This window comes from Pollachius pollachius (genome assembly GCF_949987615.1).
Source record: "Pollachius pollachius genome assembly, chromosome: 14".
Taxonomy (NCBI): Eukaryota; Metazoa; Chordata; class Actinopteri; order Gadiformes; family Gadidae; genus Pollachius; species Pollachius pollachius.
Genome location: NC_136947.1, coordinates 8830163 through 8846328, shown reverse-complemented (window position 1 = coordinate 8846328; position 16166 = coordinate 8830163). Strand labels below are relative to the sequence as shown.

Here is a 16166-nt window from a genome sequence, read left to right as displayed (position 1 = left end):
CGATAGATAGAGATGTGGGTGTGGGGTCGGAATCAGATGTCAAAGCGCCAACAGCAATCTTCCATGAATAGCGTACACTTAACCGCACACGGCTAACCTCTCATGGTCAATAGCTCTCGCCCCGGCACAATGAATAAATCAGCATGTGGGTAAACATATATGTTTAACTGCTACATACATGAAGCAACCAGCAAACCACAGAGGACGTCTGCCGCCCAGAGGATTTTTTTTATTTTTTATAATTACATATTTTAAGTCGGTTTGCATAAAAAATGCAAAATAACGTGTAGTATCTAAAATATAAATCATGATGTTCGGAGGGTGAATTCGAAATCCTGCATGGCCCGCTAACTACATATTTCTGCGATGTTAGAAACATTGCCATGGCGATGAAGCCACACAGCTAATCGCTGACACAGGACATACACATAGCAACGTCAGTTTAGCCAATAAGCTGACGCAGGGACACCTGACGTTGTAGCTTTCGAGAATGAGGACCGCCGGTTACTCAAGACCCAGGATTTCGGCCGTCCCCAATTCACTTTGAGAATCCATTCGAGAGGTCGACTGTGGTGAATAAACGTCAATAAAGTCAAAAAGCTTGGGCCGGATCAACATGACATCAAAATCAGACGTTTGTGTAAACAGGCTAGCGCCAAAGGTGAACCCAACATGCAAGGCTTCTCCTGAACTGTAAAACCGAATAGGTTCAGTTAACTCACAATGTTTTTTGTAACTGATTACATGCAAATATTGAAGTTATGGTAATAATTGTATTCAGTAAAATATTAAGTAAAAAATTAGCTCTCAGACGCGGACATGAAACTCAACTGCATCCCTGACCGAGCTCCACATGTCCACACACATACTTTAAGTGTCCGAAAGTCTTAACCCTCTCTCGGACGGGGCCATCAACATCAACCCATCCCCCAGACAGAGCTCCAAACAACCACACACACCTCGTCAAAAGGTGTCCCTTCGTAGTGACGTCAAAATGGCTCAGTGAAGGCACTCAATCACGTCATATCTTAGTAACGGTGACAACGTCTTTCCAGCTCGCCCATCAGTGGTCAGCACCGGAGGCACCACTGCCTCCATGCACCGTCACCTCTATTGATAATTTCAGCCTCCTCCTTCCTCTTTCGCATCACTCTCTGATTTGCAACTTTGCCTTTCTTCCTTTTTCCCGTCTTGTGATGTAAAGTCTCTCTCTCTCTCTCTCTCTCTCTCTATACTCAATATTTTTCATTTACATCTCTCTTTATCCCTTTAACTCTCTCTCTCTCTCTCTCTCTCTCTCTCTCTCTCTCTCTCTCTCTCTCCCTCTCTCTCTCTCTCTTTCTCTCTCTATATATATATATATATATCTTTGTTGGGTAGCTTACAATTTAATTCACAGAGGTGCGGAAGGCGAACTGTAGCAGGCTATTATACATTACAGCCAATTCACTCCGCCACCCACCTATCTGCTGGCTACATAACCTGAGTATGCTCTGGTAAACACTCTGTTTTCTTCTCCATCGCCATGCCTACAATCGCGGCCAATGTGCCAGCAGAAAGAAACAGGACGGAAAAACAAAATTCAAGCCAGGAGGCCACTCCATGACCTTTAGCAGGGTGGTTATATCAGCGTTCGGAGTGATGGAGGATGGATGGACTACAGTAGTGTTGGCTTCAGGCTGAATCAGGAGCACAGACAAAAGGTTAAGCCGATAGCAACATGCCCTGCGTGTAGCCTGCAGGCATCAGACTCAGGACTCACTTGTTCAGAGTTCAACTAGACTGCATAGCCTCCCCCCTTGTTCCCATACCCCCCCCCCCCCCCCACACACACACACACACCCCTCTTACGCACTTATTGAATGTTGACCGTCCTTGCACTTAAAAATGTTCTTAGCATCTTCCAGTATCTTATCCGAGCTATCTTTGATGTATACGGGAAATGGGTTAACCTAGCAGTTGTTACAGCTTGGCACTTGGTTCTATGAACATCCTTACTGTACCGAAAGGGATATATTGTTGTTTCTCTTTCTTCTAACAAGTGTAATTATTGTAAGTCGCTTTGGATAAAAGTGTCTACTAAACGCCCTTAATGAAAATGTAAATCAGTGAGCCGGAAGCCTGACCCCTACCCACTCATAAAGGACTGTGTATCGGGGAGACAGTCAGGAGGAGAACGGGTTGAAGGGTAACCGGAAGGTTGCTAGTTCGATCCCCTGCTCCTCCTAGCTGAGTGTTGAGGTGTCCCTGAGCAAGACGCCTCAACCAAACTTCTCCTGACAAGCTTGTTCTCGCCCTGCGTGGTTGACTCCGCCGCCGGAGTGTGAATGTGTGAATGGATGGTTGTAAGTTGCTTTGCATAAAAGCATCAACAAAGAATCCCCTAAATGTAAATGTATCAAAAGAGCGTCACTGGGAGCGGCTGCTGCTGAAAGTGCCCGAGGAATGACTTAATAGAAGAGTCATAGTGCCGGCAGCAGCTTCACAGCGGGACAGAAAGGATAGACAAACTGATGGTCTGCGCCGCACAGCCTGGCAAGTTCTTCTTCAAGCCAAGTATCTCTGATCAGCCAGCAGCAGAACCCCGCGTGTGACTCACCCGCTGAGCACCACGATGAAGTCCATAACGTTCCAGCCATTCCTCAGGTAGGAGCCCTTGTGGAACACGAAGCCCAGAGCCAGTAGCTTGATCCCCGCCTCGAAGCAGAAGATCCCGATGAAGTAGGGCTCCGTCTTCTCCTGTGAATTGGAACGCAGCCGCATCATGTTGGTTGATATTAACACGACTACCACTCATGTTATTGTTATTATCCGGATCCATAATGCTCATCCTTATCCTGATCATCATCATCATGATCATCATCGTTAATTGTATTCTATTAGAAACCCTGATCAACAGCCCAAAACTTTCTTTTTAAGTGTTTGTATGTCTTCAGGAGACCTACGTTTGTTTGTATTGTAATGTGTTATTAGGTAACGTGTACACTGTTCATGTGAGCTGTTCAAATGTACGACCCATTGTCTGTGAAAATGAATTCCCTCTACGAGGATAATAAATAACTATCTATCTATCTATCTATGTGCGGCATGGGCCGCATGTGGTGAAGGAGGTAGAACAGGGTTGGCTAGTAACCGTAAGGTTGCTGGTCCGATCCCCGGCTCCTCCTAGCTGAGTGTCGAGGTGTCCCTGAGCGAGACGCCTGACCCTAACTGCTCTGACAAGCTGGCTGTCGCCTTCCATGGCTGACACCGCCGTTGGTGTGTGAATGTGTGCATGAATGGGTGAATGTCAGGCAATATTGTAAAGCGCCTTGAGTGGCCATTGGTTAGAAAAGCGCTGTATAATTGCAGTCCATTTACCATTTACCTTTCTCAAACATAGGATAAACATGAACACAAGTGAGTAAACAAACAAGCGTTTCCACTGAGGAGGAATAAAGTCGTGGTGGGGATGGACGGAGCAGACATGCGGTCTCACCAGTCTCTTGGCCATGGGCGTCTTGTCCTCCCCAGGGAGGTGCTGTTCCAAGGCCAGCACCACACAGTTGGCGGTGATGGTGGCTAGGATCATATACTCAAACGGTGTAAAGGCCACAAAGTTAAGGGTTTTTACTTTACATCAGACGAAACAGTTGAATATACATCGATCTTTTCGTGGCTTGAGTTGAATTATTAACAGTTAAGAATAAAAAAGGAGAGTGAGGTCTGTGTATATTTGGTTAAAGCATGCTTTGATGTAGTGTAATGACATTCAAAAACATTCAAAGACATTCCAAGACATTCAAAGCTTATTTTTTTCATTCTGAAAATACTTCATTCTGACCCAAAGTAAAACCCAAAACACTTACACCTAAACATTGCATTGAACATTATCTAAACTACATTGTTCTACACAGTTTGTTTCATAAATAAGTTCCTTTTAAACGGGATTCCGAGCATAGCAGAACATTAATTACAGATCGGCTATTTGAGTGATGGGAGCTGCTGTCCAGGAAGGCAAATAAATAACGTTGACAGACAGTTGAGACACGGCTCTGTTATGGAATGGTTTATTTTTCTCTTGTATTGAAGGCAATCTGCAAGAAAGGACGCAGTATCCATGGTAACGTGCTTTACGAAGTAATACTTCAGTGGGGAGGCAGAGGGCTTTGAAGGAGTAAAGTGTGTGTTTCCTTTGACTTTGTCCTCAGCGCTGAGCCACATTTAACCAGGGTTGATGCAGAAAGCTCTGTGGTTATTCCCCTGTTGCTAATACACTCTCAGTACTCCCTATGCCATAAAGCATCTGTTGTGTTGACGTTGTGTTGTCGCTGGTGTTTTTAATTGTATCGATATATGTGTAGTTGTATAGGTATGTGTAGTTCAATGTATATGTGTAGCTGTATAGGTGTATGTGTAGTTCAATCTATATGTGTAACTGTATAGGTATATGCGTAGTTGTATAGTGTCATTGTATGTGTACTGAGGGCCTGTTGTGAAGACGCAAACATTGTGAACGCACATATCCCTTTGGTGGAACGTGTGTGTGTGTCTGTGTGTATGTGCATGTGCGTGCGTGTGTAGATCTATAGAGTTTCCATTTGCACACCAGTCTGCCTCCCCACGAGACACTGCCTTGATTATCAATTATCCAGTTTTTTTCTGGGTGACAAACGGGGTCACCGGCTCAGGGAGGGCCGACGGCACCCCCCGGTGACTCAAACCGACTCAAACCCCCCCCCCCCCCCCTCCACGGCTCCAACTCGTCAAAGACGAGGGAAATTAACCATTGCGACAAAAAGACAATGAAGCCGCGATCCACCAACAACCCAACACTATAACCATCATTCTGGTCACCACCACTAACCAGGTTTCAATCAGAACCCATAAAACCGCGTCTATCTATTCATCCACAACCTATCCAATCACAGCTGCAGCCTTATTCCTCTGCTTTCTTTTGTTATCCTACCAGGAGAGCTACAGCACATCTCCGCCAAGGCTGCAAGAAACACTGAAGCAACCGAACAGCCCTGCTGCTGCTGCTGCTGCTTGCGTGTGGCCAGCTAGGCTTGACCCCCAGCTCCCCTCCCACACACACACACACACACACACGCACACACACGCACACACACGCACACACACACGCGGAGCTTGCGGTTAGATAACAGTGAGACACACGCAGGATGCATGGAGGATGGGGAGGCTGGCGGTGCAATCAAAAGCAGTGCAACAGCACTGATGTCATCCAATATAAAAACGCTTCTGGTTTGTGAGCTGGGATGGGAATCATGATTACTGTACTGAATGGAAACATAAAAACGATGTGAGATTAGTTTATGTGCACTCGTATTAAGGCTAAGGACGGCATTAATCCAGAGTGAGGCATTGTGTTCTCCACTCTACGGGAATGTGGACCCCGGGGCCTAACTAATGAATCGCCTGTTAATCAATTAATGAATGGTTTAGGTTTCCGCAAGGGGAAACAGAGCAAACAAAGCATCTTTTTGTGCTGACACCTACTCATGGCCAAGGCCATATTCCAGTGAACAGTAAAGAGTCCATAATTGGGCCCACGTCCCGCCCCCGACCTCAGCCACTGCTTTTCTCCCACATGCTCGCTCTAACCCTGCTGTCTCTGAGCCAAAGGAGCAGCCATAGTTTGAGGAGCAGCAGCAAAGCACAGAAGAACCCCCAACACTGCCTTAAGAAGACCCTGCTCACTTCCCTGCTCCTCACTGTGTGGAGTTATGTAACAGGGTTCAGGCTCTGCTGGTAGCCTACACACTTTGGTTTCTGCAGGGATGAACTGTTGCCTATCGAGATCATAGGCAAATAAGGAGAGAGAGGGGGAGAGATGCAGGGGGGACGAGAGAGACATGGTTGGAAGTTTGAATACAGTAATAATAACAAATATTTTAATGGTGAAGTTTAACAATTAAACTATCTACAATGCTTACATTACATCTTCTGACTGAATAATTAGGAACTATTATCAATGAGGAGATAAATCAGGGATGTATGGCAATGTGTATATATTTGATTGTTTTATGTGTGTATATATATATATATATATATATATAATTATTATTATTACCATTATTATTTTATAATGATATAAAGATATATACTGTGCGTAAGGATATGGCCATTCAATGACTCTCCTCGCGTATTTCCGGATGAAGTTGTCTTCTGCGAAAATGAAGAGCGACCTGTTGACTGTGAGACAGTTCTGCCGGTGGGGCACGGGGTTGTACATGGCCATGGTCCGAGCCCTCTGAGCCTTGGCTTGCTTCAGGGACCCGGACATCCCCGAAGCGGAGACCGCGTCCTGTCCCTCGGCCGTGCCGCCCTCCACGTCCCCGTCTCCGGAGTCCATGGTGCTCGGCTGGGACTCGTCTCCGAACCGAGCCATTCTGAGGAGAGACAGGGGAAATAGCGATGGCTCAAAGTGGCGGAGGAGCAGGAGGAGGAGGAGGAAGGAAAGTAAACTCGATTCTCACAAAGAAAAACCTTCGCCAGCGCCGCGTCGATTCGGGCGAAAAAAAAATCACTTTTGTTTTTAGATTCACAACCGACTGTTTTTAAGAATTTCCAAGAATACCAAAAGTTGTTGTATCCTATAACGCCATATCCAGTCGAAAAATGGTTTATTTTTCATTTAAATAACGAGAGGAGAAGGGAAATGAGACATATCCATCTACTTGGGGAAGAGTCAGTGGCTCAGACTCCAAAGATGCTGCACGCTCTGTTCTCCCATCTGTTCCACCTGGTACCCGTGGATCACCACGAGCTCTCGGTACGCATCTCTGCACCCAACAGGTGAGACATCCAGCTCTCTTCAAAATCCAAATCTAAATCAGTCGGTCAGTGCGCTAAAAAAAATTCGTCTTTCTTTCCACCGAGCGATCCAAAACACGCCCTACAAACAAACTTTACGCATCTTCTCGCGCGGGAAACTACGATACCGTTTATCTCGATAGAGACGGAAGCGACTGAAGCGACTTAACGGCAATTTGTAAACGTGACTGTCTGTGAGACTTGATTTGACGACGCGAGGCGCGCGTCTCTTCAGTGGTATCACCTATATTTAAAGAGAGCGCACACTAGCTCACCGCGTGCCAGAGCACCCTGCTCAGCCCCCTCCCACGGAAACACCACGGATGGGGACATGTGTTAAAGTGATCTCAATCGATATCAGAAATAATAACACCTGAGAGTTAGGGTATATTAAGAACCATTAGTTAATGCAGTAATACGGATTATTATGTATTATTAGAAAAGGGCGCTAGGGTTAGGGCATGGCCGTTACCCTAAGTGAATGCTTAGGCCTACTGCATTTCTAATGTTAATTAATGGTTAATAATGTTCCCTAATCTAAAGGGTTCCCAAAGATAAATAAGTCGTCCATACTTAATACATGGCATCTTCCTTACTTGAAATGGTATTTTCTTTTCAGAAAAGAAAAACGTACCCAATGTATGGTCCTAAAATAGACTAAGCGGTCATATACCGAAGGCTCAACTTTGACCTCAGTCACCGCTGGACTCCAGCAGAAATAAACGTGCGCAATCAACGGGCAACATAATACGACGCACAACATGCACATTGGCACATGCACAACAGGTTGCATGAGCCAGAGAAGCGTGAAATGAGTTATATATCGCCCCGTACGTGCAGCCATCACCTGAACTTGTTACAGTGACACACAGCACAGCTTACAGCCTTTTGATCACACTAGGACAAACAGCGCCATATTGTCCTACTAAATCAAGACAGGCACATACTGATACCACGGGCGGCATGTGGCTCAGGAGGTAAAAGCGTGTTGGCTGTTAACCGGAAGGTTGCTAGTTCGATCTCCTAGCTCCTCCTGGCTGAGTGTCGAGGTGTCGCTGAGCAAGACGCCTCACCCTCACTGCTCCAGATGAGCTGGCTGTCGCCTTGCGCCGTCTTGGTTTGAAAGTGTGCGTGAATGGGTGATTGATAGGCAATATTGTATAGCGCTTTGAGTGGCCACTGGTTAGAAAGCGCTGTATAGATGCAGTCGGTTAACCATACACCACATTGGAAACCAAACTGGGCCACATGGTGGTGATACTGGGAGGAGAGGACTGGGCCAGAAATAGAGCATGAGATAGATCTCAGGGCTGCTGAGGAGGGCAGGGTCTCTCAGGGTGTTTAGACAGACCCCATTAGTCCTGTGGTCCCGCTCTCTCTCTCTCTCCATCTGGTGCTGTCTCTCGTCCTGCAGGGCACTCGTTATGTTGTTCCCATAAAGGATATGATCAACTCTTCCTCTCCCCTAACAGATTCATCCGGTTTAATAGTCATGGGTATATGATACGATTAAAGAGAAGGGATGTGTATTTATACATATCAAATGTGTATAAATATATACACATTTTTACCATTGGAAACGCTCTATAGATCTGCACACACACACACACACACACACACACACACACACACACACACACACACACACACACAAACACACACACACAAACACACACACCACCAAAGGGATATGTGCGTTCACAATGTATGCATCTTCACAAATACAGATATACAGATCCAAATGTGTGGTTGAAAAACAATGTGGAAAAATTCAATGAAGGCATCCCCGATTAATGAGTGTGTCACCGTGTGGCAAAGCCTTAGCATTCCTTAGCGGTTATTAGCGTGAGCAGTGAAGCGAGCCAAACCTACATCATTATTGCATTCTGGGGGTAAAAAAAGAAGAGGGTAATATCTCTTAGTGTCACAGGCGTCCAAGCACCTGAGAAACGCTGCTGTGGGCAATTTTGGGAATGTGAGAAATTCCCCAAAGAAATTGAGAAATCTGTTAAAAGAATGATGCAAAGAGGCCCTGTACGCAACCCCTGTACAATGTGTCCCTCTTTAAGACAATGTGGTATCATTCACCCTGCGTTCACACATCATGGGTATCACACACACACACACGCACACACACACACACACACACACACACACACACACGCACGGACACAATTTAATGAATAGACAAGGCAAGACAGAAATGTTTGTCCGTCTCTACAAACAGCCACATTTCCAGCTCCTCTCTCTCTCTCTCTCTCTCTCTCTCTCTCTCACTCTCTCCCTTTTTGCGGTTGTTTCCATAGCGACATAGCTCTCTTGAATTTCTGCTCTATTCTTTTCATTCCGCCAACAAAAGACATGTTGTACAATAGAGCGACCTCTTCCTAAAGAAATCACTTTCTCCTTGTCCAACTCCCCCCTCCCTCCAGCGACATGTTTCGCCTCTTGCGCCACCATGTCAAGGATTTACGTGGACATCCTCAAAGTGCACTCCCAGCTACACGGCTATACGCCCCACGCCGGCCTGGGTTTGTTTTAGAGATGTGGGAGGGAGAGAGGGATGGATGGATGGATGTAAGCCACTGTGAAGCAATCACAGCCCAGTATAGCTATAGGAGTTAGCCTTGAATCGTTCACCAACAACACCACCCCTGCTCTCCAGTCGCAAAGCCCTCCTCGTAGGTCCTGAAAATAGCACGGTGACACGTTAACAGGGCCTCTGTGTAAATGTGACGTGGGGAACGGCTTCAAAAGCCCCTCCAAACCTAAACGATTTAATTGAGTGGATTCATCACAGGTTCACGCTGAGAGAAACGCGCGCTTTGAGAAGGATCTTCTACACAGAGCGAACATCGCATTCATTTGCATCGAAACGCCGACACCTGTTTCACCGAATCGGAAACGGCGAATCAACATTTGTTTAAATGAAACAGCAGGATGTGGAGGTAACGAGTGGGAGGGGGCACGGCGAAAACGGGCTGGTTCTCTGCGGTGCAGTGTGTGCTGTGCGATGCTCGGGAAGGGCTTGTGTTTCAGGACGTCACTGCCTGAGTGCTCGCGAGGAGGGAAGACAGAGCAAGTGGGCCCGCAGGTGACATGCGTTGCGAGTTGGAATGCTAATGGGTGTACTTAGCGCCGTAGCGCTGGAGAGCATTTATGTAATTGCAGACAGGCTTTCACCGAAACATTGATTAGAGTGGTCTTAGCGTTTTTTTTATTTCCCCCTCCATCGTTACCTAGCAACAGACAGCCTCAGCCTCCTGAGTTATGTCATTTTGATTCGATAACTAACTGACATACTGTATATATATGGTTGTGAGAAGAAAAAAAAACGGAAATGTGAATGTGATGTATATTTTGATGAATAATCAAACAACGATTCAACTACAAATGAAATCGTTGTAAAAAAAATTAGAGCCACGTTTTGAAGGATGCAGCCGGCGAAAAACAAACACTCAAAGGACGTATTTGTTTTTATAGTCACACTAGGAGCTCGAGCGAGATACATCGAGGATGACATTTGCATCCCCCTCGTATACACAATGACATTCAAGGTCATGGTCTCAGCAGAGTAAAGGCAGCGTTGCATTTCCGTTTTCAACAGCCTCCCAGGGTCTGTGTTTTCACATGTGGCTGGGCTGTTTTCAGAGGTGGCTCTGCCTCAGCTCTCCGAGTTTGATTCCATAGCAGCCCCTAATGGCCACGCATCATCAATACACATTGTTCTATCAGAAGAGCCATCTTTTTACACCACACCGGGGAGAAGGCACGGCCGCGTTGTCGGGGGCTGAGATGTGTGTGTACGTGTGTACATGTCGTGTGTGTGTATTAGATGAGGGGAAAGAGGAAATGGGGGGGGGGGGGGGGGGAGGGGATGACAAGAATGACGTAATTATTAAATAATTGAATGAAGTGTGTAGGGAGGTAAATACAGTAATATACTATATGCATAAATATATGTATATGTATACATCACACATAGATACGGAAGAGGGAGAGGGAAGGGGAGAAAGCGAGGGAGAGTGATAGAGAGAGGGGGAGGGATGTGGAGAGATAGCAAGAGAGTGAGAGAGAGAGAGAGAGAGAGAGAGCAAAAGAGAGAGAGAGTGAAAGAGAGAGAGATGGAGGGAGAGAGAGAGAGAGCAAAAGAGAGAGAGAGTGAAAGAGAGAGAGATGGAGGGAGAGAGAGAGAGAGAGAGAGAGAGAGAGAGAGAGAGGGAGAGCGATTGAATATATATAGAGAGAGAGAGATTAGAAGGGGATGTAAATCCAACAATGCACCACGTGTGGAGTGGGTGGTGGGAGTAGGGGAATAGAGGCGGCGGGGGGGATGGGTGGGCTTGAGGGGTGTCAGGGTTGCTCTGGATGGAGGGCCACTTCAGACGCAAGCGTGCGTGTGTGTGTGTGTGTGTGTGTGTGCGTGCGTGTGCGTGTGTGTGTGTGTCTGTTCACCGCGGGGGTGTGGCTCCGGCGTTTAAAGGTCCACATATAAGCATGCTATGCACTGCCAATAACAATCAGTGCTTGGCGTGTGACTAACCCATCGCTGACACAGTCACGCTGGCATTTAGATCAAATAAAACTGAAAAACCAGGGGAAGGGAAAGGGAAAGGCCCTCGCCGTCAAATCAGCCACCGTGGTCCTCGGATGAAAGCTAGGGAAATTAATTACTGGTTCCAGTTATGGCATACAGAATCAAAAAGTATGTTAAGCACTTTGTAGATGAATAAACATGGCGGTTTAAAGGCTGCGATTTTGCTAATTAGTTTTAAAACGTGTCCCATTGTTAGGACTGTTGAACGGGATAGCGCTGCTCGGAGGGGCTTCAAACGACCCCCCCGACACCCGTCCCACCCCCCACACCCCCGACACCCCAACCTCTCTACCCCCAACCCTCCCTCCCCCCGACACCCCAACCTCCCTCCCCCCCACACCCCCACCACCCGCCCTCTTCCTCGCTCAGAGCAGTCCCTACTCACTCCCACTCCTTCCTGCGGGCCTGCGGCGTGCTCTGGATCTTGTGCGCCTGGTGAGCCATGATGACGTCCTTCTGCTCCAACAGACCCCCCCTCCGCCGCAGCATGCCGTGGGGGCTGACGGAGCCCGAGCCGGGCTCGGCCGAACCCTCCTCCCCCTCCTCCTCCTCTCCTCCTCCTCCTCCTCCTCCTCCGCTCGCGGTCGGCACGTCGAAGGTTGCCGCCCGGGGGGGCAGACCCAGGTACTCGTTGAGGGCCCGGGGCACCTGCAGGGAGGTGGAGCGCGAGCCCTGGAGCAGGCCGGGGCGGCCCACCGGGCTGGGGGTCCCCCTGGACACGGGGCTGGGGGTCCCCCTGGACACGGGGCTGGGGGTCCCCCTGGACACGGGGCTGGGAGTCCTCCAGGCCTCCGGCTCCGGGAGCGACAGGGACGAGGACTGGCTCCGCCCCCCCAGGACGGGGGTCCGGCGGGGGTCACCGCGGGGAGCCGGGAGGCCTTGGGCTTCCTGGGAGAGGGGTTGGTCTGGGGACTTGCTCAGCATCCCCAGGATGGGGGTCCGGCGGGGGGCCGGGAGGGCCTGGTCCTGGGACCGGTCCGAGGTGGGGTGCATCTCGAGGAACGGTGTCCTCTGCCGGTCACCGCGGGGGGGCGGGAGGCCTTGGGCGCTCTGGGAGAGGGGCCGGTCCGAGGTGGGGTGCATCACCGGGCGGGTGGGGTGGGTGGCGGTGGCTGGGCAGTCGGACCCCCGGTCTCAGCACCATGCTGGGGAGGAATAAGAGCGAAAAGAGGGGTTTATTTTTCCGAGGAATAAATGAAAAGAATGAAAGTGGCACTGGTTGTTGACAGACGTCTGGGACGCTGGGTTATCGTCATCATGTGACTGTCGTCTGTTTCGTTCCGTTCATGCTGATTATAGCACACTTAAGCAGAAGGTTATATTTCCACTGTGGACATCTGCCGGGGCGAGGGCAGCAGAAGGTATACTCCAAAGCTGTACATTGAGAAATTCGGCAATCAGAAGAAGCCACCGTATACACTGTAGTCGCCGTCTGGCAGAGGTAATCATCGCTTCACAAAGTTGTCTTTGCCGGAGAAGAATAAATAGAGATGTTTATTCTGGGAATAATTGAGCCATCTGACAACTTCATAGAAATCATTCAAAATGTGTCTCATCGCTTTGAGGCTTTTGCATGGAAATCGAGAAATATGTTATTCATGTTTCTCGTAGTGGTGTGTGTGTGTGTGTGTGTGTGTGTGTGTGTGTGTGTGTGTGTGTGTGTGTGTGATGGCTGGTTCAAGCAGCCTCACCTGGCCCGAGTCAGACTGATTGGAGTCTGGGGCTGGGTGAGGCTGCACACCTGTTGCACACTGAGTAAAAAGTGTGCACATGGTTCAACCAGCCGTCTCCACCTTGAATCTCTTGCATGGCACCGGGCCATGTTTCATTAGCATCAATCTTTACATAAAACCGGCTTCACCACCACCAACACCACCCTGCGTCTTGTGTTTGGAGAGGCCCATCAGAAGTTACCTTGGTGGATGGTGCCAGCCACCGCGGCGTGTAGCAGAAGACCTTGCTACAGTTATAGTGGCATTTTATCTGCAAGTGTAATGTATATGATGAAACTTAATGTAAAAAATCTAAGACAAGGAGCTACATTATTCACACCCACTCTTTGTCCTTTTAAGAGAGAGAGGGAGAGAGAGAGAGAGAGCGAGAGAGAGAGAGAGAGAGAGAGGGAGAGAGAGAGAGAGAGAGAGAGAGAGAGAGAGAGAGAGAGAGAGAGAGAGACAGAGACAGAGAGAGAGAGAGCTAGCTGCATTGGCCAACCTCCCCAAAAAGCTGCCAAACAGGAGTTTAAGTCCAGCATGAGGCTGTCTGAGATTGGTTGCCAAGGCAGTAAGAAGGGTACTGCTAGACACAACAGCACATCCTGACCTCAACTGCAGGAAGGAGTGCTTCTGCAAGCTCAGAGAAGCTGAGGGGTCCATTCAATAAGCAGGACGGATTATCTGAGCACAGCTATAGGATGGCTGTGTGTGTGTGTGTGTGTGTGTGTGTGTGTGTGTGTGTGTGTGTGTGTGTGTGTGTGTGTGTGTGTGTGTGTGTGTGTGTGTGTCCACGTATGTGGGAGAGAGACCTATTCATTCATTGTTTCTCCTTTGCCAGCTATAATGACATTCATTTTAGCAATTCTTCTCATTGAAATACACACACACACACACACACACACACACACACACACACACACACACTACTGTATAATCGATGTTATAGGCCTACAAGGGTCTATAGGAAGCCGTGGGTCTGCAGTGTTAATCAAAGCCGGATCCAATGACACTTAAACGTCGATAATCTACCTTTACTCAGGAAACTATCTCCATTCGAAACGTGAGCATTGAATCGATATTTAATCAGAATCCGATTTTCATTCATGTTCTTGTGCAAATAAATGTGTATTTATTTTAATTGAATAAGCTAATAAACGAATGCAACCACATGTTGAAAGCAAAGTTATTCTCCTCACGTGCACATTAACATAGGTTTAAAAAAACACAATCCATGACTTGCTGTTAATTCTCTGTTCACCATATGACTCAAGACACAGCACCCTGTGTCCGTCAAAACATCTCAGCTCCCCCGGCTACAATCCTACTAAAGGAGACCGCCAAAGTCACCGATATAAGGGAAGTCAACCACCACAATCGCCAAATGACTTTGTATAAAACGAGTTAATTTTGTTTTGTTCCGTTTTTTTACCTGTCAATGAGGCGCGTATCTCCATTATATCCGCACATCCACGGCTAGAAGTGTCCAGAATCATCCAGCTTCATCCTCCAAGTTAAAGTGAGCAGAGATGAATCCGCATGGATTCCTCGGGTGACGAGTGCCTCTGTATGGACTAAATCACGTCTGAAGACGGGAGTGTGGCTCCGAGCCCGGGGAGTCTGGCGGAGATGAACATAAATAGGCATCTGAAAGAGGAGAGCTAAGCATGGACATAATCCCAATTATCTTCAGCGACTACTGTGCTGTGAGTCAGTTTGGCGATCAATGGTGAATGTATGATCTCACTTCTACTGTGGAGATGTGCTCTTTAACAGCAAATAGTTGATTGTTAGTTGGTTTAATTTATTGAATTTAGATTAAATTGCCAATTGATGAATATATAGGTTATTACTAAAAATACATATATTAGTAGCCAAATACATTACAAGGATTGTTTATCATACTATAATAATCTACATCCTAAGTATAAATACATACCTATTGGCTATTTATTGAAAATGAATGCATGCAACAGGTACTCGTTCCCCTGTAACAGTGGAAGCTGAAGGCATCCTTCAGTCAACGGGTCGATACGATGAAAAATGTATGCCTGACCCAAGTTCACCACTAGATGGCGACATCTCTACCTGAAACACAGACGATAAGCTCCAGTAAACCAGGAGGCCTGCAATACATCTGGAGTTCAGAATCATACCTTAAATATGCCGGGTACAATAAACAATATTGACGTTCACATGTTTATGAGTTAAAGCAGCGTTTAAACACAGGCCAACTTTAAACATTTTTACAAATATTATTTTGGAGGGAAACATGAGTTCGGTCGAATATAGACGACGACGAAAGATTCAACATGCTTCACGTTGACGCAAACACGGCCTGACATCCCAGAAGCGCTCGGTTGGGTTAAAATACGTTTAATGAAACAACGGCCTATTCCCAGAGCATGGCTAAACCACGGCATTTTACAATATACAAATATAGCCCAATAAACAAAGAAACATGCCAGCGACATGGCTAGGGGCGTGCAGGAGAGGTGTCATGCGGGGTGTTTGGTTATCAAACAGCTGAACGGTTTCAACGGTCCCACTCAGAGGAGAAGGAAGCCTCAACCGTTTAAAAAATGGTTAGCCGCCTGTAATGCAGTTCATACAGTAGATGCGTTATGCAATTAATAAATACTATGATAGAGATTTGGGATTGGTTAGATTGAAGAGGAGGGCAACCAGTGAAGTGAGAGATATATTCAGGAGGTGGGAGACCAATGAGAAGCCAGACCAATGAGGAGCCAGACCAATGAGGAGACAGACCAATGAGGAGGTAGACCAATGAGAAGAGAGAGACCAATGAGGAGCTAGACCAATCAGGAGCCAGACCAATGAGGAGCAAGACCAATGAGGAGCTAAACCACTGCAGAGGTTTACCAATGAGGCAACGAGACACATGTAAGGTCCAAGCAGAGGCGAGGCTGGGGGAAGGCCAGGTCCACCCTGCCCTCAGGGGAGGCTATATGTGGGCACACATGGATCCATCCAGGACTGATGGTGGGGTAGATTTACTGGCCCTTATGGAAAGCACCTGG

General features: G+C 47.5%; 1 protein-coding gene across 1 annotated transcript in view; it reads right to left on the bottom strand.

Moving 5' to 3' along the window:
* cacna1eb (calcium channel, voltage-dependent, R type, alpha 1E subunit b) overlaps positions 1–12097 on the bottom strand; it is a gene marked incomplete at its 3' end in the record, with an annotated part of 53832 nt that extends 41735 nt beyond the window's left edge. The window contains exons 1-4 of the mRNA XM_079750581.1: positions 11799–12097; positions 6108–6392; positions 3479–3584; positions 2600–2739 (exon numbers count right to left, since the gene is read on the bottom strand). Of these exons, the coding sequence (XP_079606707.1) occupies positions 2600–2739; positions 3479–3584; positions 6108–6392; positions 11799–11902 (635 nt within the window). The 5' untranslated portion in view covers positions 11903–12097. The remainder of the gene's footprint in view (positions 1–2599; positions 2740–3478; positions 3585–6107; positions 6393–11798) is intronic.
* Positions 12098–16166: the final 4069 nt, after the last annotated feature.